The sequence below is a fragment of the Hemicordylus capensis genome, chromosome 1 (assembly GCF_027244095.1).
Source record: "Hemicordylus capensis ecotype Gifberg chromosome 1, rHemCap1.1.pri, whole genome shotgun sequence".
Classification (NCBI taxonomy): domain Eukaryota; kingdom Metazoa; phylum Chordata; class Lepidosauria; order Squamata; family Cordylidae; genus Hemicordylus; species Hemicordylus capensis.
This window is the reverse complement of record NC_069657.1, coordinates 255963710-255986988: the sequence shown is the minus strand read 5'-3', so window position 1 is coordinate 255986988 and position 23279 is coordinate 255963710. Positions and strand designations below refer to the sequence as shown.

The 23279-nt window shown below is 42.4% G+C and overlaps 1 protein-coding gene and 1 long non-coding RNA gene across 10 annotated transcripts; one reads left to right on the top strand and one right to left on the bottom strand.

The window, feature by feature from the left end:
- Positions 1–383: 383 nt before the first annotated feature.
- LOC128345065 (uncharacterized) lies at positions 384–8141 on the bottom strand. 8 transcript variants are annotated; one of them, XR_008316243.1, is made up of 6 exons: positions 7822–8141; positions 5459–5561; positions 4825–4920; positions 3145–3230; positions 885–1435; positions 384–440 (listed from the first exon to the last, which is right to left on the bottom strand). XR_008316243.1 is itself a non-coding variant. In XM_053296453.1 (5 exons), exons 3-5 carry the CDS (start codon positions 4892–4894, stop codon positions 971–973), a joined length of 621 nt encoding a protein of 206 aa, XP_053152428.1. In that variant the 5' UTR covers positions 4895–4917; positions 5455–5561; positions 7822–8141; the 3' UTR covers positions 867–970. The 8 variants fall into 8 exon arrangements, 7 of the variants coding, with proteins under 7 accessions (XP_053152428.1, XP_053152386.1, XP_053152401.1 ...); XM_053296453.1 differs by lacking the exon at positions 384–440 and having other exon boundaries at positions 867–1435; positions 4825–4917; positions 5455–5561; XM_053296411.1 differs by lacking the exon at positions 384–440 and having other exon boundaries at positions 867–1435.
- Positions 8142–8198: 57 nt separating this feature from the next.
- LOC128345090 (uncharacterized) lies at positions 8199–22589 on the top strand. 2 transcript variants are annotated; one of them, XR_008316261.1, is made up of 4 exons: positions 8199–8348; positions 12806–12977; positions 16347–16394; positions 19854–22589. It is a non-coding gene; the product is annotated as an uncharacterized LOC128345090 (long non-coding RNA). The 2 variants fall into 2 exon arrangements; XR_008316260.1 differs by lacking the exon at positions 16347–16394.
- The last annotated feature ends 690 nt before the right edge of the window (positions 22590–23279 follow it).

Here is a 23279-nt window from a genome sequence, read left to right as displayed (position 1 = left end):
TTATTGTATGTTTTAAACCTCTTTTGTGAGCTGCCCAGAGAACAATTTATTATGGGACTGCTAACAAATAAGGTTGGTTTTTAAATTTATTATTATTATTACTACTACTACTACTACTACACTACTGCACTGCTTCTTGACCCCTCTTGAAGGGAGATGTCTTCATTGATGGGAAGCAAGCATGGCTTCTCCTCAGTCAGTATAGGGAACTGAAAATCCATTATAAGAAAACTGTTGCCTTCTCCTGAGAGTTTCCTGGGCAAGGCACCAGCTCCCTAGAGTCCCTAAGGCTGAATATTCATGGCTTTAAATAGTGCAACTCTATACCTTTTCACAGACCCTTAAATCCCTTCCGTGTTATCTTATGAGGCTTTTAGATTTTTCTTTTTTAATCTTGAATACAGTTCATAGGGACATTCTCCTGCCAAACTCAACAGGAACTGCAAAAAAGCATAGTGGAAATGAAGTTGTTTAAAACAACAACAACAACAACAACAACCAGAAAATGTATCGGTTCAATTAATCTCAGGTCAACAAATATCTTTTGCATGCATGGGATTTAGAATGCAGTGGGAACTTGCACACTTTGGGCTGTAGCAGTTATTGTCTGCCTGGCTTTCACTCTAACACCAGCACCAAGAACTGGAGATCATGTTCTTCATTACCTGGGCCACCAGAACGCTTCCAAAACTGGATTCAGCAGTGGCCCAATGAATGTAGATTTTGAGCTGCAAAATGGTCAGTGGGTAAAAGAATTAACAATGTTTCTCTCAGCCCACATTCATCCACATGCCTATGGATAGCTCTGGCTTGAAAAGCCACAAGAAAATAGCAGCAACATTTCAGCCCTGTGATACAAAGTGGGAATGGTTATTTAATGGTACCTTGTGGCAGTGGTGCACATTTGTGTTTCTGGGGAGTAGCTGATCTGTGAGCCACTGCGGTAGTGTTTCATCTTCTATTCCCTCTGTTAGTGCAATTTCTGTGTATCGACAGAAGAGGCACTTTGGGAATGCATCTTCTCTTTTCCTTCTGGAAGTGTGGTTTCTTCTGAAAGCCTCTCCTGGGCTCTGATGGCCACGATTTCCTGGATGATATCTTCTATTTCATTGGCTGTTAAGATCTCCTCTTCTGCCCTTCGATGTGAGGTCCTGGGAAGTGGTAACTGCTCTAACAATGGTTGCAGATCTCCTAAAGTCATTGGTTGTATGGCTTGTATGGCCTCTGAATCGCACAGTTCAGATAACGGTTCCTCTTTAATTTCTACTTCCCCCCTCTCAGTATTTTCATCTGATTTTGTTTCTTCTTCTTTCCCTTTATTCTGCTTCTGCTTCCTTTTCACTCTGTCTTCCTCATCCAAGATTTTTTGAGCCACATCCAGTATACTGACCCACTGAGGAGAGTAAGGAAACTTTCTCCACTTTTTTGTGGGCTCCTAAAAATGAAACACATTTCAGGAACAACTGGATACGTTTATAGGGCAACAGTCTTATGACAGGAATATAATCTCAGGCAAGGTCGGTGGCTAGATGCCATGTGCTTCAATTATACTTCTTCCAGAATCAATGTGGAATATCTCTTTAGCATAATATATTCTTATACTCAGCTAAAATGTTGGGGGAGGCAGGGTGGGGTGGCTGTCTCTTTTAATTTAGGACTTGCTTAGGATAACTAATTGACCACTGCAGGAGACAAATTGCTGGATGATATGAATCACTGACCTAATCCAGCAACGCTACTCTTGTGTTCTTAGGTTCGTCAACTCTGGAATTTCCCATTCAGAAGTTCAGAAACCACAGGGAAGCTGAGCAGTACTTCCAGACCTAAGGAACAGCTGGCTTCAGCACTTTCCCAGTTCTTCTGTCCTCTCCCTTGGCCGCCCTTGGCTACCTACCTTTTGCTCACTAACCCCAATCCTGTTGCCTTCAACACTCTCCATTGTTTCCTGAGAGCTGATTGAGACAATGTGATGATTCTGGATCTGTTGCTTCCAGCAGCACCACTGTATCCCCTCCTGAGTAACAGCTAATAGTACAAAATATGTAAGTTGAGATCATCATGTTGAGTTTTCCTGCCTCTGCTGGCTGCTGTTTGCAGGGGTGGAAAAACTCTCACCATGACATGTCCCACAACTTGTTGTGCTAGATGATACCACAGGGGAGCGGGGAAAAGGAGATGCTGACTGCTGCTTTCAGTTGCAGCCACATGTTCGTTATATCATCTAGTTATACTCACATTCCTTGCAAAACATTTTACATAACTTAGAAACCTGAATCTTTGATTCAGAATGATGCAAAGTAGGGACATGCACTCAATTTACACAAATCACAGAATTTCAGCTTAGAACATCTTCAATACAGAATATATTGCCATGATGGTGTCCTTCCACAATATCATATGTTAAGGCTGAAAAATAGACTTGCCTTTGCTCTGCTTTGTATGTCCATTTAAAATGTAATTAACCTCTTGCAAGATTACTTTCATTTGTCTTGCGTGCAGAGGAACTAAGGCCATACAAGAAATGTTGCTTTGTTCTAACACAGAACACTTGTCTAAAAACCCCCTTTATTAATTTTCAGAGATGCTGAAGACTTTCAAACAACTTAGTAAACATCCATATCCTTGTATCTACAATATCAGCATTTCGCAGAAAGTGCTCCTTGGCAGGTGCTAGTGAACTGCTATATTCAAAACAACACCCTTTCTCACTGATCTGGCCCAGAATGCAAGATGAGTGATGTAGTGGAGGAATCTGCATCTGCCCCATTGCTGAGCCCTTTTCAAGTGTTTTTTCCCTGTGCTCATTGGACATGGGGAGAGGGGGAATGAGAATGGGCTCACTAGCCATACCCCCTGCACCAACAGGCGGGCTGGCCATGCCTCAGATCTCTGTGTGTTCAGCATATGTCTTCAGAAGGCAGTGCCTAACATGGGAGAAGTTCTTCCACATATTCAGCACTGCCCTCTGCAGGCAAGCACTGAATGCATGGAAGCCCAGGGGCATGGCCGGTGATTTTGTTGGTTTGGTGGAGGTGGGCATGGATACCCAGCACATTCCCGTTAGCCAACCTCTGTGTGTATTTGAGCATAGTGCCTGAACAGGGTTCTTGGGTAGCTCCACATTCATGTTTCTGCTGACCTTACCATTACAGGAATGGCAACTCCTGGTGCCAGTGCTTCCATTTTGGCTTTCTTGGACTCTTTCGCTGACTGTGATGCTTGGAACAGATCTGAGAAAATAAAAATGAACAAGTAGTACTGTACAGAATAACAAAATGATCACTCATTTAAATACATGAATATTTGCAGATGCATTGGGAAGCAGGCTATGAAATGCAAGGCAGCATGTAAATCATTGGTTAAGATTGATGTCATAAAGAGCACAGTTTTCACCAGACCCCGGACTGCCTCCAAGGATGCGCTTACATGGATTTCTTTCACATGTGTGCACTATGGATGTATATGAGATGTACCTGAGTTTGTTTGACCTTACTTCTCCTAGTTCACAGTAGCAAAAGGCAAAACCCCACCTTGGGAACCAGCAAAGTTAACAGAGACAAGTTTAACTGGTATGTTGGTAATAAAGTAAAGTAAAGTGTGCCGTCGAGTCGGTTTTGACTCCTGGCGACCACAGAGCCTGTGGCTGTCTTTGGTAGAATACAGGAGGGGTTTACCATTGTCATCTTGCACGCAGTACGAGATGATGCCTTTCAGCATCTTCCTTTATCGCTGCTGCCCAATATAAGTGTTTCCCATAGTCTGGGAAACATACCAGCGGGGATTCGAACTGGCAATGACTTGGCTTGCTAATCAAGTCATTTCCCCACTGTGCCCACTGCGCCATTGGTAATAACCCTTGCTTAATCCTGTCTGCCACATAGAGTGAGTGACCTGTGCCATAACTTTTGTCTGGCCAGGCCTCTCTAGGAAGTATTTGTGCATTTATTTATTTTTATTCAAAATATTTGTACCCCATATTTCATTTAGCAAAATGCCCAAGGTGGCTGACAACATATGAAGAGTAACAAGAACAAGTAAAACTATTAGCCAACTTCCTGACTAATGAAGCACTGGTGCAGCTGTGTCGTGTTCCAGCAGTGTTGACAGGCAGTCAACACTGCCTGTCAACATTGGTCTAGTGGTAGCAAGCATGAATTGTCCCCTTTGCTAGGCAGGGTCCATCCTGGTTTGCGTTTGAATGGGAGACATGTGTGAACACTGTAAGATATTCCCTTAGGGGATGGGGCCGCTCTAGGAAGAGCATCTGCATGCTTGCATACAGAAAGTTCCACATTCCCTCCCTGGCATCTCCAAAATAGGGCTGACAGAAACTCCTGCCTGCAAAGCCACTGCCAGTCTTCGTAGACAATACTGAGCTTGATGGACTAATGGTCTGATTCAGTATAAAGCAGCTTCCTATGTTCCAGTGATCCCCAGAGTAGCCTCCAGAAGAAGCATATGTGTGTGGACCCCATTCCAGTGCCATGCTTTGCAAGATGTGTTCCTGTACAGCAGGCCATTGCAAGGCAACATTCCTCACCATCTGTCACAAGCCATCCAGTGCCCTGGTCCCCAGTGTGTTCTTGCATATAGGCTAGTTATGCTTAGAACCCAAAGAGAGTTTGCAAAGCCACAGACCCCCAGCAGGGGTCCCAACACTCCTGACTACTTAGGCTTGCAGCTGCATATGGTTCCTGGGTCACCGGAATGTGTTGGTTGTTCAAGCTGCTGATGTTCACCCTGGACTTGTCAAACCCCCATATACCGTGGTCCGATAGTTATGCATGCAGTATGCATTCTGCGTGTACTTCTGCTTCTACCTACCGAAACCAGGAAGAACGAGTTCCAAGGGAGCTGCCCTCTGCTCCTCATTCTTCTGCTCTTTTTTGCTCATATTAGAATTCCTCTTTTGTTTCTCTGCTTTTATGAGAGAGATATTGATAAAGTTGAGGGGTGCATATGGAAATGCTGCTTTCTCTTTGCAAATAGACTGGCTGGGGAAAAATTCCCCATGAGGAGCAACAGATCTTTGTGTATGTCCATGAGAACATAGGACATGCACTAATCAACTCAGCTGACAGTTTTACCAGTCTGAAAAACTGGCTGTTTCCACTAGTTTAGAAGCACTGAAATAATTTTTTATACCATATTTATGCAAATAGAAGATGACTATGAATTTAAGACCCCCTTTAAAATACAGGTTAAATATAAGTTCTACTGTATATATATCTGAAAGGAAGAGGACTCTGAATTTACAATGATCCCCTGATTTCTAAGATCAAAGAACTTGGGGGAAACTAGTATTTGATTCAGGTAAATACAGTATTATCTTACAGTACTGAGGATATGGCTTAATACTTCTTTTTGTCAGATCCTGCCATCTGTTTATGGAGAGGAAAGGGTCACATGGAGAAATTTATGTACAATGAATGGTCCATTTCATAGTACTGGTACCTACCTACCGCTAAAGGTAATGGCTTCCTCCAAGGAATCTGCTTATGGTTATTCTTCTTTCTCTTCCTCATTCTCATGTAAATCAAGTTCTGCATTTATCTCCTCCTCTGTCAGTGCAAAAATGGAATTTAGTCTCTTTCAGTTATCTTCATCTCCAGATTTATAGTTTATTATATTTTAATTTAGATGTATTGCCTCATAATATTTAGTTTTACATCATTTAATATTTATAAAGTTGAGAATCTGTGATGGCCCTCAAGAGCCTCCTTCCAGATCTGATTCTAACAGACTGGAACATATGACATTTTACCACAAATTTGCTTCTGTTACAAGTCCAGGAAATATAATCCTTCAGTAAAAATGATAGTCTATTAATCTTTCTTACTTATGGAAGAGTTATCACAGGAGTTCATAAGAACCAGAAGATACTTCTGGGCCCATAACTTCTCACATAACTTCAGTTGTATGGGAACCTCTTCTCATGCCACTGCAATCAACATTTTTATCCTGATCTGTGGATCTTTCTCATCTCATGCCCCTGAGGAGCTGCAGCCAATCTTGCCAGGAGCAGAATATCATAGCACTCCTGACCTTCACTCTACAATAAAGTTTCTACAAAACTGGAAAAGAGGGCAGTGTGCATGTGGTAGGAAAGCACTGCTTTCACCAATGGCAACAGCCGTTCAAGTTTCTTCTCAAATAACTTTGCTTTTGAAGTGGGAATAGGAGTAATCCTAGGGACAACAAATATGAGATAAGCCAGATATTGAAGATGGATGGAAACTGGCAGATCAGGGATAGACCCAGTGGAACTGGCTCTATGGGCTAGATAATAATCAAGTTATGGAATTAATTGGATCTACAAACTTTCCTAAATGGTATTCTTTGTTTAAGGATAATCTACAAGATCTCTATTTTGTTCCTCTAAGAACTGCATTCACAGAATTTCGGTTCTAAACCATGCCTACTACTTTTAAAAATGGAAGACGAAGTCAGATCCCAAAAATAAAAATGATTTTGTCTTTTTGATGCCTATGAGGTTGAAGATATAGAAAATTATTTGGTGTTCTGCCCCCTTTATCAGGATCCAAGAGAGAGATTTCTAGGTCATATATTGTATTCAGTCAATGATGAAATTGCTAAGGAGAAGATCTGCTGGTTACTGGCGGATGATGATCCATATGTCACATATCAAAATGCCATGCTTGCAAGAGCTGTCAAATCCATTTGTGCTGTATTTTTGGAGAATATTGCTGTAAATTGTAAAAGTGACTCATTAAACTGAATATTTCTATTTTCATATTTTATTCTGAAAAACTGTCCTTCTATTTTAGACTTGTTTTGTAAAGGCTTTTCGTTATATACAATAAAATTCTGATGATGATGATTGATAGACCCAGTGAGGAACCTGTTGCATTGAGAGCGTAGACCCTGGTGGAATTTGGCCAGTCATGGCTGAATGGATTTGGGAACAAAAGGGGAAAAAATATTGGGCCATTTTTTAAAGTTCATTGACTTTTCAGACCCCAAACTGGCTATTTGCTCTGCAAGTATAAGGCTACAATTCTTTCTTTCTTTCTTTCTTTCTTTCTTTCTTTCTTTCTTTCTTTCTTTCTTTCTTTCTTTCTTTCTCTCTCTCTCTCCCCCCCTTCCCCCCCGCTTCTTTCTTTTCTTTTTGGAAAAAAAAAGAATGCAGATATTCTCAGGATATTGAATTGTGTGCACAGTTCCACATGAGCAGTTTCAAGAACTAGTGTAGCTCTGAATGTGTTACACAGAAGCTGTTGCTGTTCATGCAATATTTCTTCAGAATATTAATAAATCACCTGGAATCACTGGCCCACATGTCACACAGGCTTATGCATAGAAGGGCACAATATTTCATGAGACGTGGCAGGCCAAGAGATGGGTCTTGCCTCCTGAACTTGTCCTCTGCCTGTCACCGTCCTTCCTCACCCAGCTGTTCCTCTCCTACTCAGTTTCTGAAACAAGCCCTACTAGAAGAGAAATCTTTGGCAAGAGGAAGAGTTGAAGGGGAATAACAGCAGGGGAGGAAAGGACCTCGTCTGGCCCTCAGTAGCTTTTGAACATGCAATTATGGCACTCCATAACTAGATGTTCATACAATAGTTGAGTGTGGTCTTCAAGGGGGCAAAGCAACACAGAGAGAGAGAGAGAGAGCATCAGGAAGTAGCAACAACAAGAAGGACAGAACTGACATGAAAGAGAAAGAAGAGGTTTAGGAAAGAAAATGGAAACATCACTCATTTGTTGCTGATGCTTCTAGAAGGAATCTACCCTTTTACCTAGCCAGTTCACAATATATCAAAAATACTTTGGTTACATTGGTCATTGGAAGACATTTACCTTGTTTAAATGTAATGTATAGCTTCAACCTTAAGGCTTAGAACATGCAATAGCACTTGCTTATTTCATTCATGGTTACAAGAACTCTTGTACTTCCATTGTAAAGAAACAGATAATAAATCGTTCCAGGTGAGTCAGAGAATACTTAGCTCAAGTGGGGGTTGAGCTCTGGTTCTTGAAGTCTTATGCCAGTACTGTTTCTCCTCATTGGCCCTAACATTCCTGGACCTCTGCACTGCAGGCAGAAATAATCCTAGTGGCAAAAGTCCAGGAACATGGAAAAAGTTTCAATGGTTTATCAGCTGGCAGTCATTAGCCAACCAGGCTCCTCTGACAATTCAGACACGGTATGACATCACAATGGGAGGCATGCAGGCTTGTGTGCTATGGAGCTGGTCCTCTATAACTTCAGAGAGCTGTTTCTTATTGACCCATGTGAAGATTTTCAGGGAAGATCACACAAAAAAAGAGTCAGAAGAATACATGTATTTGACTAAGGGCTGTGAGAACACTAGGCCCCATAAATGGTTTGCCATTTTCTGTATATTTATGAGTTATTAGGAATGAAGAAAATACTATTACAATTGAGATTATTTATTTTATTATTAGTTATTTGATTTCTATACTGCCCTTCCAAAAATGGCTCAGGGCGGTTTACACAGAGAAATAACAAATACATACGATGGCTGAATTCTGGCGGAGATGCTGCTGAATTCTTCCAGAACTGAATTGAATGGTAGAGTTTAGTGTTGGAAGTATCTGCCATGGAATTGTGGTCGACTTTAGCAAATTACACTCTGAGGCGCTTGACACGATTGCTGTGAAGCACCTCAATGTGGTCTGTGGGGAGAGCCGGGTTTAGCCTGCTCTCCCCGCAGATGGTCGGTGGTGGAGCCCTGGGTGGCTGGATCTGCCACCCACACGACTGCTGGCTTTGTCATGGAGCTGGCAGGGGCTCTGGAGATTGGGGGCCACATGGCCCCCAGAAGTCCTAGGATGCCCTGCGTGCGTGTGTGAGGCATCCTGGAGAGACCACCAAGCCCGGGAGTCTGCTTGCAGCCTCCCAGTCGGGGATCTACTTGTGTGTCACCATGCACCGCGGCGACACATGAGCAACTAGATGAGGTTAACGGACCACCCGCTCCATTAACCTTATTTAAGGGGAGGGTGTTTTAGGTGGGCTTGCTGCCTTGGGAGCACCGGGCTCGCCTGAGAGCTCGGTGGTTCCCACGAGCACTGGAAAGCGGGCTAAGCTCCCTTAGCCCACTTTCCAGTGCTCGTGGGAATAGTCTCTCTGTATTCTGGTTGCCGTTCCTGAACCTTGGTTGCCTGGTGTGCCCAAATGACATCATCACTGCATGGTAGATGCTACTATACAGCCTTTAGTCTGAATAGTTTGCATGACAGTTGATATTTGTTAGGGTTTTTTTAAAAAAAAAAATCCTCACTTAAATGAACAGTCACATAACTGGCAAATAATTCAAACATTAATTTCTCAGAACAGTAACAAAGAATGGAGAAAATCATGCTATGTACAAAAACTACTTTTTTTTTTTTTAGAAAACACCATTCTTTTAGAAAAAGACTTTGTCTTTTAGAAAGTCCAATCCCTCCTACAAGCTTTCACGGGAGATCACAAGGAGAACCCTCTTTTCTATAGCAAGTGCAATGGACTGATACTCCTGGGCATTTGACAACTAGAGGGTTTCCACATTTTGTTTACAAAAATTCTGGCACCTAGGGCTGAGTGCCTCTGAGCATGTGCAAAATTTATTTCCAAGGGAAGGAAGGCTTTCTTTCAAACACACAGGGCAGAATTCTCCCAGGGGGCAGAGTGACTTTCTTTAGTGGATGGAATGCTTCCTTGTTTGTCCAGAGATGGTGACTCTGCTCTTATATCTATCTATTATATGTATATACCACCAGATATGTGTATCTAGTGTGCACAGTTAAAGCACAACAAATATAAAACAGAGTAAAAACAAAACAATTTCACAGAATAAAAACAGTTAAAATAATTTAATTGTTAAAACAACAGTTAATAAAACAATTTATTAAATAAAAACAATTAAACAATTTAAAATTAAATTCAGTTAAAAATCAGAGAAAGTAGGTGTGCCTTGAGGGTCTTTTAAAAAGCAATCAGAGATGGAGATGAATATGAATATATTTAAATGATGTTAATTGTTTAATTGATTTAGTTTTGATTTTAATTGTTTTGTTTTTATTTGGATGTAAAAACTGCCCTGAGTCATTTTTGGAAGGGCGGTATATAAATTAAATTAAACAAACAACAACAACAATAATAATGTGAAGCCAGGGCCAAACTGGACCACTAGCCTCTCCTGACCAAGTTTCTGCAATGCATACCAAGTTGGCACCTTCATCCATAATCAAGTCTTACAACTCAGCTTCAGCTTGCTAACTTAAAGAATATTGCATTGCCAGGCAAATGGTCTGGGGTGAGATGGGAGTCTGACTGAGGTGGAGGAGCTTGGGCTTCACTCTGGCTGGCTCATCTGCACAGCATCTGAGAGACTGCCATATACTCCTGAAGTCTCACCAAATGCATTCTGCAAAATGATGCCAACTACTTCCATGGTTCTCGTATTGAGACACAGAGCCATATGGAGCCGAAGAGTGGGCGTGAGTTTGCATTCCTAGCACACACATGTGCTTTTTTGTTTTTGTTGTAAAGCGGACAGAGACGTAAGTTTTGGGCGTTATAAAAATATGTTACTGCATACATGCATACATACATACATACAATAAATGCAGCAAGCACTCCATGTGCAATCCTGGCGAGCTGGCAGCTCAGAAGTATGCCATTCTGATGACAATTTGTGTGTGTTTTGCTTCATGATTGCTCCTGAATTCTGCGTTCCCAATGAGATATGCCAGCAGTTCAGCAAATGGACAGTAGGGGAAGTCTGGCCATAGGGCTTAATTGGTATATACAGATATTTGAAGAGAGATGCAGGGCAAGGTATAGCCTTTGACAGATTAGAGGTAGGATCTTCCGCTTCTGGTTGTGTCTCTGGGGAAAACTGAGTGGAAGGACCTGGGAGTGGCTGCCACTGACATTGCCAAGCAGAGCAACTCCATCCGGCCCCCACCCATTTGGAGTCTAATGCCACCAAGCCAGCTGTCTTTGGGAAGCTATGAAGCCTTTGGCAAGCTATGAAGCCTTTGGCTTGCACCCCTAGACCTCGGACTATACTGTAACATGTCTAAGGAAGTGTTCATGAAATAATAGCAACTTCTTCCCCAGTTTATCCTTGCTTCCACTTCCCTCTCCTCCCTCTGTTGTCTCCCTAGTATTTGGTTTAGACTGTGAACCAATTGACATGAATGCAGATGGTGTCATAATCATAATAATGTGTCTGTCTGTGTCTGATCCAGACCTCTATATAGGACTCCTGCCATTGCTGTCAGATGACACTACAGTGAGATTTAAAAGACAGATAGACCGCTGCTTGCACAATGATATTCTTTACTTCATGGCATATTTGACAACATCTGGTCAATCTAGACCAGGCCTGCTCAACTTAGGCCTCCCAGCTGTTTTTGGACTACAACTCCCATAGTCCCCAGCACAGTGGGCAAGGATTATGGGCCAACATCTGCAGGAGGGCTGAAGTTGAGCAGCCCTGATCTATTTTATTTATATTTATTTGTTTATTTGATTTCTATAGTGCCCTTCCAAAAATGGCTCTAGACAGTACTACAACCTTTACTGAGGACTGAACCCTTCCCACTGCCCCTGCTCTACCTGAGGAGACATCTGTGACATACGAATACAAATATGATGAATATTTATATACCACTTCTCAACAAAAGTTCCCAAAGTGGTTTACGTAGATATAAATAAATGAATAAAATGGCTCCCTGTCCCCAAAGGGCTCAATATTTAAAAAAGAAACATAAGATAGACATCATCAACAGCCACTGGAGGGATGCTGTGCTGGGGATGGATAGGCCAGTTGCTCTACCCCTGATCAATAAAGAGAATCACAGAGATTGGCTACAGCCAATATCACACATATGTGTCCTCACTGTGAGTAAAAAAGGTGTACATGCAGTGAGAAGTTGCAGCCTATAAAGGATGATTCACTTTCAAAATAAAAGTTAAACACTGAAACTAAAAGACAATTTGATAGGAGGAAGGACACGAGGAAGGCTATCTCTAGATTAATCTATGGATTTTGAATTAATTGCTGAAGGATGTTGTGATGGCCACTAAGAAGAAGGACAAACAATTTATGCATTTATTTGCCGACCATGTGCATTATGCTGACCACGTGCATGCTTGCCCTTTGCCCTTTATGGCTTATTAAATCTAGTAGGGAGGGAGTCTTCATCTGGGCCCAGCAGGTTCTAAATGCCTCATTGGGAGAGGGAGTGGTCCCAGCTCCATTGAAGAAAGCTGCTATTCGACCCCTCCTCAAGAAACCCAGTCTGGACCCAGAGGATGTAAACAGTTATAAGCCGGTAGCCAATATTCCCTTCGTGGGCAAGGTGCTTGAGCATGTAGTAGCTGACCAGCTCCAGTCACTCTTGGAGGAAACAGACTATCTAGATCCTTTTCAGTCAGGCTTCAGGCCCGGCTTTGGAACAGAAACTGCTTTGGTCACCCTGTGGGATGACCTATGCAGAGAAAGAGACAGGGGGAGTGCAAACCTGTTAATTCTCTTGGATCTCTCAGCGGCTTTTGATACTATTGACCATGGTATCCTTTTGGATAGCCGAGTTGGGTGTTGGAGGCACTGTTTGGAGGTGGTTCCACTCCTACCTCGAGGCCCTTTCCCAAAAGGTGGTGCTGGGGGTTTACTGCTTAACCCCTTAGCATTTATGCTGTGGGCTTCTGCAGGGTTCCATTCTTTCCCCAATGCTGTTTAAGATCAACATGAAACCGCTGGGAGAGGTCCTCCTGAGGTGTAATCAATATGAAGATCACTCAGCTGTATCTCTCTTTTTTCATCAGATGCAGGTGAGGCAGTGACTCTCCTGAATCAGTGCTTCGATGCAGTAATGAACTGGATAAGGGTGAATAAGCCGAGACTCAATCCATACAAGACAGAAGAAAAATGAAACCATGCTGCTGAGAGAATTTGAAATCCAGCTTTTTCTTTGAACCCAACTTTTTCTTTGATATGGTTAGTTTTCAATCTCTTTCAGGTGGAAGGTTTCACACTACTATCCATATATACAGGTGAAACTCGGAAAATTAGAATATCGTGCAAAAGTCCATTAATTTCAGTAATGCAAATTAAAAGGTGAAACTGATATATGAGACAGACGCATTACATGCAAAGCGAGATAAGTCAAGCCTTAATTTGTTATAATTGTGATGATCATGCGTACAGCTCATGAAAACCCCAAATCCACAATCTCAGAAAATTAGAATATTACATGGAACCAAGAAGACAAGGATTGAAGAATAGAACAATATCGGACCTCTGAAAAGTATAAGCATGCATATGTATTCAGTACTTGGTTTGGGCCCCTTTTGCAGCAATTACTGCCTCAATGCGGCGTGGCATAGATGCTATCAGCCTGTGGCACTGATGAGGTATTATGGAAGACCAGGATGCTTCATTAGCGGCCTTCAGCAATTCTGCATTGTTTGGTCTCATGTCTCTCATCCTTCTCTTGGCAATGCCCCATAGATTCTCTATGGGGTCAGGTCAGGCGAGTTTGCTGGCCAATCAAGCACAGTACACTGTATACTTTTCAGAGGTCCGATGCACACTCGGCACCGTAGAGCTACAAAAGCTCTCTGCAGTGTGGAAACATTTGTTTGTTTATATCCTGCTCTTCCTCCAAGGAGCTCAGAGTGGTGTACATGGTTATTTTTATCCTCACAGCAGCCCTGTGAGGTAGGTTAGGCTGAGAGCTACATGACGGCCCAGAGTCACCCAGTGAGTTTAATGCTGGAACAGGAATTTGAACACGGGTCTTCCTGGTCCTAGTGCAACACTCTAACCACTATGCTGTATCTCCCACGCTTCCTCTGAGGAGCTCAGAGCAGTGTACATGGTTATTTTTATCCTGTGAGGTAGGTTAGGCTGAGAGATACATGACTGGCTCAGAGTCAACCAGTCAGTTTCACATCTTCTCAGAGTGTGGTCTCAGGCATAGCCAGGATGACAGCCAATATATTTTCAATTTTCAGATTCTGAGCCTGAGCATAGCAGAGTAGGTTATGACTGTTTGATGTCTGATTGCTGTCAGAAGAGTGAATGCTGAGCTAAATGGGTACTGTTCGTGACACCTAGCATAGCATTTCTTTGGGCATATCTACAGTACTATTTCAAAGTAATCAAAATAATATTTCTTTGGGCATATCTACAGTAATAAGCCACCTAATGGCACAGCGAGGAAATGACTTGACTAGCAAGCCAGAGGTTGCTGGTTCGAATCCCCGCTGGTAACACCTACATTGGGCAGCAGCGATATAGGAAGATGCTGAAAGGCACTGAGGCTTTCCTCACGATCAGTGAGTAACCCTGGAGTGGGTTAGTGGGGAGAGTGGGCTTAGCCCGCTCTCCCTGCACACAAGCAGGCAGTCTGCTCCGGGTGGCCGAACCGGCCGCCCACACAACTGCTGGCTCAGTTACAGAGCCGGCAGGGGCTGGGAGGATCGGGGGCCACGTGGCCCCTGGAAGCTCCAGCATGCCCTGCGTGAGCACGCAGAGCATTCTGGAGAGACCCCCAAGCCAGGAGGCTGCTTTTAAGACTCCCAGTCGGGGGTCTACTTGTGAGTTGCCACGGCATGGAGCCACACCGCGACAACACACGAGCACAAAGACACCTACATCGGGCAGCAGCGATATAGGAAGATGCTGAAAGGCATTGAGGCTCTTCTCACAACCATCATGCTCACTCCGCTAACCTTGGCTAAGGGCAGGGGCAATTAAGCGGGTTACCCGCTTAAGACTCTCCTAGCCCAATTTTTGCTGGTCATGAGAATAGCCCCATTATCTCATACTGTGCGGGAGATGGCAATGGAAAACCCTTCTTGTATTCCTCTGTATTCTGTATTCATTTATTCTACCAAAGACAACTACAGAGCTCTGTGGTTGCCAGGAATCAACATCGACTCAACGGCACACTTTACGGTAATATTTGTTTATACCAATAATTGTCACAGACTCTTTGAAGAATCCTGGGAATTGTAGTTTGTGAGGGTGCTGAGAATTCCCAGTTTGAAATCCCTCACAGAATTACAACAACAAATATTGATATACCGCTTTTCAACAAGTTTCTAAAGCGGTTTACATGGAGAAATAATAAATAAATAAGATGGATCCCTGTCCCCAAAGGACTCACAATCTAAAAAGAAACGTAAGATAGACACCAGCAACAGTCACTGGAGGTACTGTGCTGGGGGTGGATAGGGCCAGTTACTCTCCCCCTGCTAAATAAAGAGAATCACCACATTAACTCTTTGCCCAGTTAGCAGGGGATAACAACAACAGGTATATACCGCTTTTCAACAAAAGTTTCCATAGCGGTTTACATAAGAAATAATAAAAAGATGGTAAAAATTACCAGCTGCTAGGATTCCCTGGGGATATAGGACAACTATTAAACTAGTTTAAGACTATATGTGAGTATGCTCTGAAGGAACAAAGTCTGCTTCTGATGTTATTCCACTTCGGTATTGCAATTTTAAAATGCATGTAGATACAATACATGTAATTTTTTACGATACAATACATACAATTTTTTCAGACGGGGGACGTGCCATTTAAATGATTCTGTAGTCTATTTGCATAGTTTCAGCCTTTAGACTGCATGCCAAAAAAGATGCCTTTTGTATATCCCTCTGGGACTAGAGTTGCCATGCCCCCCGAAATTCTGGGTTTCACCTGTATTTTAAGCACCTCACCCAGATTGTTTAGCCCACCCAGATTCTCCTGGATTTCAGCTTCCTTTCTTTTTTTTAAAGCTAAGCTCTAGCCCTTGTAGAAGCAGACTTATGGAGCAAAACGTGCAGTCACTATTCTGCTCAAAAATTATTTTCAAGCCAATTAGGCACCCAGATTTGGAAAGCCAGAATATGGCAACCCTATCTGGGACCCAAATGATTGTTATTTTAAAACTGATCCTCAAAGTTGAGCTTTAAGAGGCAGAAAAAGCATTTTTAGTGCTAACAGAGTCTGTACAGTAGCAAGTTTAAGGTTACAGTGCCCAGCACTGCCTTTAGAAATGAGGCTCTGTACGCCAACACTTTGCCTTAGTCTTTCAGTTGGACATTGGGCTTGGGAGGGATGCATCCAGGCAGATATTTAACAGGAGCAGTTTCCTGAATCACTTCCTAGAGATGCCCCTGATGACTTTCTGCCTGATGCAACTCTGATAGAGGCAAAGTGCGAGTGCATGGAGCCTCATTTCTAAAGCCATCATTATAGATGATGCCATCATAGATAAAGCCATCAAAGACTGTACGAAGTCTTTACAGCTTATATGGCACAGAAGTTAAGATGGGCACCTTAACTTGCAATTTCCGTTCTTTTTAGGGCACGAGTGAAAATGTAAAACAGCTTAACTCTCATGTTAAACCAAAGGTATGTTCCTATGTGGTCTGGGCTTTTCTACATTATCCTGGTGGCTTGGGAAATGTGGTGATTGAGTGGATCTTACACTACTGGGCCTTTGACCACAGAAAGGCTGTTGGCCTATACAACCCCTGAAGATCTGGACTTTCTTTACTGGGTCATTTATTTTAAACAAGGAATATGCACAGGAAGGATTGGGAGCAGATATGCTGGATGCTTACTTTCTCCATCTTTAGTGAGAAATGGGTTGCCAAGAAGCACTGCCATCCATTTCTGTATTTTGTGTGAGCCATGCTGCTGTTGGTTGACCCATTACGATTTGATATCATTTCCTGGTACATTAAGCATCTGTATGGCACTACTTTGGGGAAGGACGTTGCCACAGTCAGTACAGCTGGTACAGTGCTTGACCTGCCAGGGCTGGTAATAAAAACACATTTGGTATGGCTGCTAGTAGATGAGAGCAAAAGATACAAACATATCCATTGCTCCGAATGAACATTATCTCTTCGTAAGTGGTTCTGCCATTCCTAAATTGTGTGCTGCCATTCCTCAGTCAGATGCTGCTGATGTTCTAAAATGGATTCATTTTAGAACATCAGCAGCATCTGCAGGGGATGGAGATGTTGTGCTTTATTGATTGATATTTTGTAGAATGTATTAGATGAAGAGCTTGGTTTAATGAGAGGCGATGTACTAAATGATTTCAAATGAAAGTGATTTTTTTTTTTAGCAAACATAATGTTCCTGATCTAGGGTTATTGCCTGAGGTGATAGGAATGTATGCTTCTTTCATCATCTTCTCTTTGCTGAAATGTCCTTTTGCAGTTTTGCACTTCAGTGTTTATTTCTCTTTTGTTGATATTGCTTATATATTTAAAAAAGCACTTACAACATTTGGACTAAAGTCTCCCTAACTAGATTGATTCTAGGTTAAAGACCAGTTCCAAAATCTTTGCAATAGAAAAAGGCCGGCTTTTGTTGACCAGTGTATATTTTGCTCATGTAAACACTTAGGTTAAGTGTGAACACTTGGGTTAAGCATTAGGGAACTGGGGGTTGGGGAAGCAGACACAATCCTGGCCTGGAGAATGGAGAATGGGGGCAGGGTAGCTTGAGCAAGCGCATTGCCAGGAAGGAAAAAAAATTCAGATTAAACTGCAGAAGATGCACAAAGATGTTTGTATAGATTTATTTCCCTGTATCTACATGGGTGTTCTGATCTTGTAAGACCTTCTAAGGTTTTCTGTAGCCAATCTGAAGCAGTGTTAGAACAGAAAAAGCAACATTCTTCCAAGCTGCTGGCCCAGACTCTCCTTTAGAAAAGAGAGGACAGGTGCTACCCTTTGTGACATGCTTGCTTAGAAATTACAAGTCCCACAGTTCATTAATTTCTGTTGGCATTTCCTGTGTATACACAGGAGGAGCTAACATGGGGGTGGCATCCGTCTGGCAGCAGGAGGGAGAGACAAGAACCATAATAATCAGGGATACGGACATCCCAAAGATACTGGGAGCTGGTACTGCTGATAGGATTTATAGGCCCCCAAACGTATATGAGTAAATGACTTAGGCCTCTCATCATGACATCAGATCCTACTGGACCCACAGTAAAAGCAGCCCTATTCAGACCTGATTGAAAAGATGCTGTGCTGGTCATCATAGATATGGTATTTGCCTCTTCAGATAAATGCTGCTGTAACTATGAGCAGTGCACTGCCTGCCTGGGGGTTAGTGATGGGGCCTGAGCAAAACCTCTGGCGCAGCTTTAGATATTGTATGCAAGTATAGCATCTTTTCAATCACCTCTGAATGGGGCTATTGTCTAAGGGTATTTGTCAATATGCATACATGCCATCCTGCCAGAAATTTAAGGAGCTTAAAGATAAGGAATAAAAGATGCTAATGTGCATATGGAGCTACTGCCTCAGGATGTGATAATGGTGGTACTTTAGATGGCTTCAAAATGGGATTAGACAAATTCATAGGCTGTCCACAACAGTTTCCCTTACTCTGGAATAAAGAGCTTCAATCCTTGCTCTTCTTGTTCCAGAATGAAGGAAACTATGAATTATATCCGTAGAGGATAAGTCAATCAGTGGTTACTAGTCTTGATAGCTAAAGGGAACCTTCACATACTTTGCATGTGGGCCTCCTAGAGGCTTCATAGGAACATAGGAAGCTCCAAATACTGAGTCAGACCATTGGTCCATCTATCTCAGTATTGTCTACCAGACTGGCAGCGGTTTCTCCTAGGTTGCTGGCAGGGATCTCTCTCAGCCCTATCTTGGAGATGCCAGGGAGCGAACTTGGAACCTTCTGCTCTTGCCAGAGTGGCTCCATCTCCTGAGGGGAAGGAACATCTTACAGTGCTCACAGTTCTAGTCTCCCATTCATATGCAACCAGGGCAGACCCTGCTTAGCTAAGGGGACAAGTCATGCTTGCTACCACAAGACCAGCTCTCCTCTTCCTTGCATGTGGGCTCCCTAGAGGCTGACCACTGTTGTAAACAGGATGCTGGACTTGATGGCCCTTTACTCTGATCCAAAAGGGTCGTCTTATGTTCTTAAAGGACATCAATCCAGTTTTTCAAAGCAGACAATGGAGCTTTTCTCACAGTCGGTGAGAAGAGCCCCGGGGAGTCCTGTGGGGAAGGCGGGTTTAACTTACCCCCCTCAGATGATCGCTGTTCCTTCCTGAGTGTGCCAGCCGTGTAAGCAGCTGCATGATCCAAAAATGAAGATAAGGGATTTCTCACTCCCTTAACCTCATTTTAGAGGGAGGTGACTTAGGCGGGTTTGCTACCATGTAGCTACTGGGATTGGGCCTGATCCTGGCGGTTCACATGTGTGTGCAAAACCAGGCTGGGCTCCCTTAGCCTGGTTTTGCACATCTGTGTGAATAGCCTCAAGGCCTTTCATGAAGTGGAGGGAGGAGTGGTACAAGTGCTACAAGTTTGATCCAGACCCAGAAAAATAATGCTTTAGCATGGAAGCTGCCACTACATCAATTTTATATCTGTGTCAAGGTGCTGAGGAAAATGTGTGTTGCTTGATCAATCTATAACATCATTATTTCCACCTGAGTACTTAGGAGAATGAGGTGATGATTAGCCACCCTATAGTATCCTATATCCTGCAAAACACATGCATTTCAGCTAGAGTATAGCTATAAAAACAAATGGAGACACAGTTAAATTAGAAAAATCTTGTTTCGAGTAGAAGAGCTTGAAAAATAAGCTTTATACGTAATGGACATTTTATGTGATGGTCCTTCCAGGAAGCAGATGGTGAAAAAGATTTAAAGAGGAGCATTAACCAGCACACATCCCTTTATTTTAGACAGATTCACCTTTATAACAAACAATTTTATAAAGCTTTTTTAGATAACATAAATTTTACACATACATTAGATGCATTTTATATACATTCTCCATCTTAATGAATGTGTGTGTTTTTGTTTTGTAGGACCTGCTCTTGAAAAAGAACAGCAAGCTAAACACAGAATGGATTACTTTCTCAAAATAAATTTGTCCTCTCTACCATCTTTGGATGTTTGTTTTGTGGATTGAGGAAGCTCTCTAGCTTCTGGGCCATGATTAAGTTGCAAGAGAGAGAGAAGAACTGAAGTGAGCTGGGCTAGCCTCTCTCTTTCCTCCCTCTCCTCTTGCTTACCAACTCACTCCTCATTATTGCTTTTATTTTGTTCTGTCTGGACACTTGTTTCATGCACTTTTGTGGCAATTTGAAGGAGGAGATATATGATTCAGGTTTCCTGCATCAAGAACGTGGTTTAAATATGAATGTCACATCATGGATCATTTTATATGCATGGGCATAAATGTCCTCATTTCCTTATGATGATTGCTTTCACCTTACTTTCATAAATAATTAAGAAGTTGAATGAGCATCATTTGTAGCAGGGTTCAATTAGCAGACAACCCCCCCCCCGCCTCCCCATAGTGATTTTGCCTACATTGTTCCTGAGATGAAAGTAAGGGGACATTCAGTTTGTTTCTTCAGGTCAAGTGTTGCTGGAAAATGGAGCAAGTTGCCTATACCAAGAGGGTCAGATGCCAGTGAAATTTTGTTGTTCCTGCTAAAGATTTGCAGTGGGTCAGTTCTCAACTAATGAGATTGCTAGATTATAAATATCAAGGAAGAGTAGGCTTCACATATAGTCAAGGAAAAAAGCTTTTGTATACCTAATTTAAAGTAGGAGATTTAGATCTTCATTCTAGATACATTTAAATTTAGCTAATTACACAGAAGTCAATATAGATGTGTTTAGTGTAAGCCCTGTGCAGGAGTCCATTAACACCGCAAACAAACACATAGTAGAGGGATGGGATTGTGCTCACTAGTCCAATGCTCCAACCTCTATGTGTTCAAAGTCCCATTTGCTTAGCACCTTAAGCTATCTCAGTGTCTGTACCACATGCTCATTTGTGCACATAATGAACATCTGGATTGGGGTATTGAGTCCTGAAAATGTAAATGTATTTCTTAAGATGATGTGTGTGTTTTACACCTCAGCTGTTATTAATACTGGTTATTTACAATGACATTGCTAAATGTACATGTCACCTCAGAATGCTCACTTTTAGGGATACAGAACTCCTTCACACTATTTGACTCCCAGCCTGATAATAACTCTCTGGCCTTTAATTATCCACTTAACCAATTCAGTGACAATGGAATGGGTCAATGTCCAAGAGTTGGAGATATGGAATTCCATAACTGGTGCCTAGGGCTCCTCCATTTTCAGAACCAGTTCTACCGGTATAGCAAATATTGCCCCCCTCCATCTCATTCTGATGCAGAAGTACTATTGCAGATGTGATGGAGAAGAATGGACACAGGAAATGAATGCTATATGACTTGGTAAAGGGCAGCTTAAGCTTTCCACCACAGGGGGAAGTAGAACATCTGTAGTTATCCATACTGCTAGGCAATGGGGATGTCATCTCCTTGTGGAAAGATATATATGGGGGAAAGAAACTTAAGCCACATGGACATATGTTTGAGAGGGGTATGTGTGTGTGTAGATATGCTGTAATGGTTTGTTGGTAAACCTAGTTTTAGTAACTAAAAGAATTATAGTTACTAACCATTATTTCATTATTGTGTTGTACCTGGAGTTCTAAAGGTTGTTCAGCAACATAGTACTTTCTATTGTTGCCTTGGTTACAGGACCCCAAAACATCTGCTTAATACCAAGGGCAGAAGGAGGCCATGGCCTCAGTGAGCAGAACTGCACCTTAGGTACAAAGATGAATGTTAGATTGGTAATGACTGTTAAAGATCAAGAAGTTAAATGTACACTGGTGGTGCTGCAAGCAATAAATTGCATATTTCTCTGTAGAAAATGAAGCCAAAGGGCACTGTCTAAACTGACCATGCATAAACTGACCAAACATAACGTATGTTTATAGGGCCTGATGAACACAAAGCAAAAAGTAGCTATCAAGCTGAACTGCACCATAAAAGCAACACTTCTTCTAGATGGAGCTGTATGTGTTAAGTATGATGCTTAGAACCATGAATGGGGCACCACAAATGCATTGATAGCTGAATTCAAGGGTTCTCAAATGAGTCCACAGATATTGTTGGACTACAACTCCCATCATCTAAGTCTGAGAACTCCTGACCTAATTGATTCCACTCTAGTCACTTAGAAAATGTTAGAAGAAACTAGGTTGGAGGTGAGAGAAGCACGGGTGGAAAGGCTTAGTGAGGAGCAATGGAGTTTTGCTCCCTCGTGGTCAAAAGCTAGCCTGGAGATTCCTCTCATGGAAGGACCTCTGCAGATCCTTGAGAGACAGGATTATAGGAAGCTTGATTCTCATCAGATGGTGGGTAAGTTTTCAAGGAAAAGGGGATTCAGCCTAGGGAAGAGTTTGTTAGTCGGATTTTGCATTACAAACTTATATTTCTTTGGTGTGTTTTGTAAATCCCTGATAGGATGGTCTATCTGTAAGCTTTTAAGGGTGCTTTTGTATTTTCCTACATCTGTGTTCTTTGCAACTGGGTAACCACGATTTTTAAAGTATGCCACTCCAACATCATCTGGGGTGCTTTTTGAAGTATTCTTGTAACCTACTGAGTATTTCCTTTACATGTAACTAAAAGCTGAGAGAGTCTCAGACCAAAGCAGTCTGTAACATTTGAATAAAGTTCTTTTTTGTTCTTTGCATTTTACAAGCCTCTCTGAGTGGATTTTTGACTCAGGAAACTGGAGACTGGAAGGGGGTCTCATTCTGGTGCACACCAGACAGTCAGCAATCTACCAGTTTTCTCACCATGTGTAGGCTTGCACTTGGAGGGTTTTTGTATACTTTTCCAATAGCAAAAGGGAGAGTTTTCGCTGGGATTTCCACCCAAGCCCGGGGGTGGGGGGAGGAGGTTTTAACTCTGTCAGGAATTGGATGGTGGTGGCAGCCTAGATCCTAACAAGATTACAGGAAAGTTTAGGGAGAAGCCTTTACTCAGAAAGCATAGAGGGGATGATTCAGCATCCCCCCCCTCATATGGGCTTCCTCTGAGACAAAGGCTGGTAATCCGCTACAATATCTAATATTCTTTGTTTTACAGCTTTTTTTGCTTGTTCATAACCCATGGATTACAGCAATTCAAGGGGAAAACCACAAAAAGCGAGCTTTTATGTAACAATTGACTTCCACTGTGATTGGAAACTATCTTCAAGCATCAGTGAGGCCAGTCTCAATGGTGAGAATACCACCTTCACTCAATAGTTAAGGATGGTAATCTACACTCGAGTTTCTACTCTCATCCCTGAGCATGTCAAAAGTGAGACCCATACACCTGCAGTCTCAAACATAAGCAGAGAGGCTTCTGGGAGCCCGCAGAAAAGTAGTGCTAGCAACAAAGGCA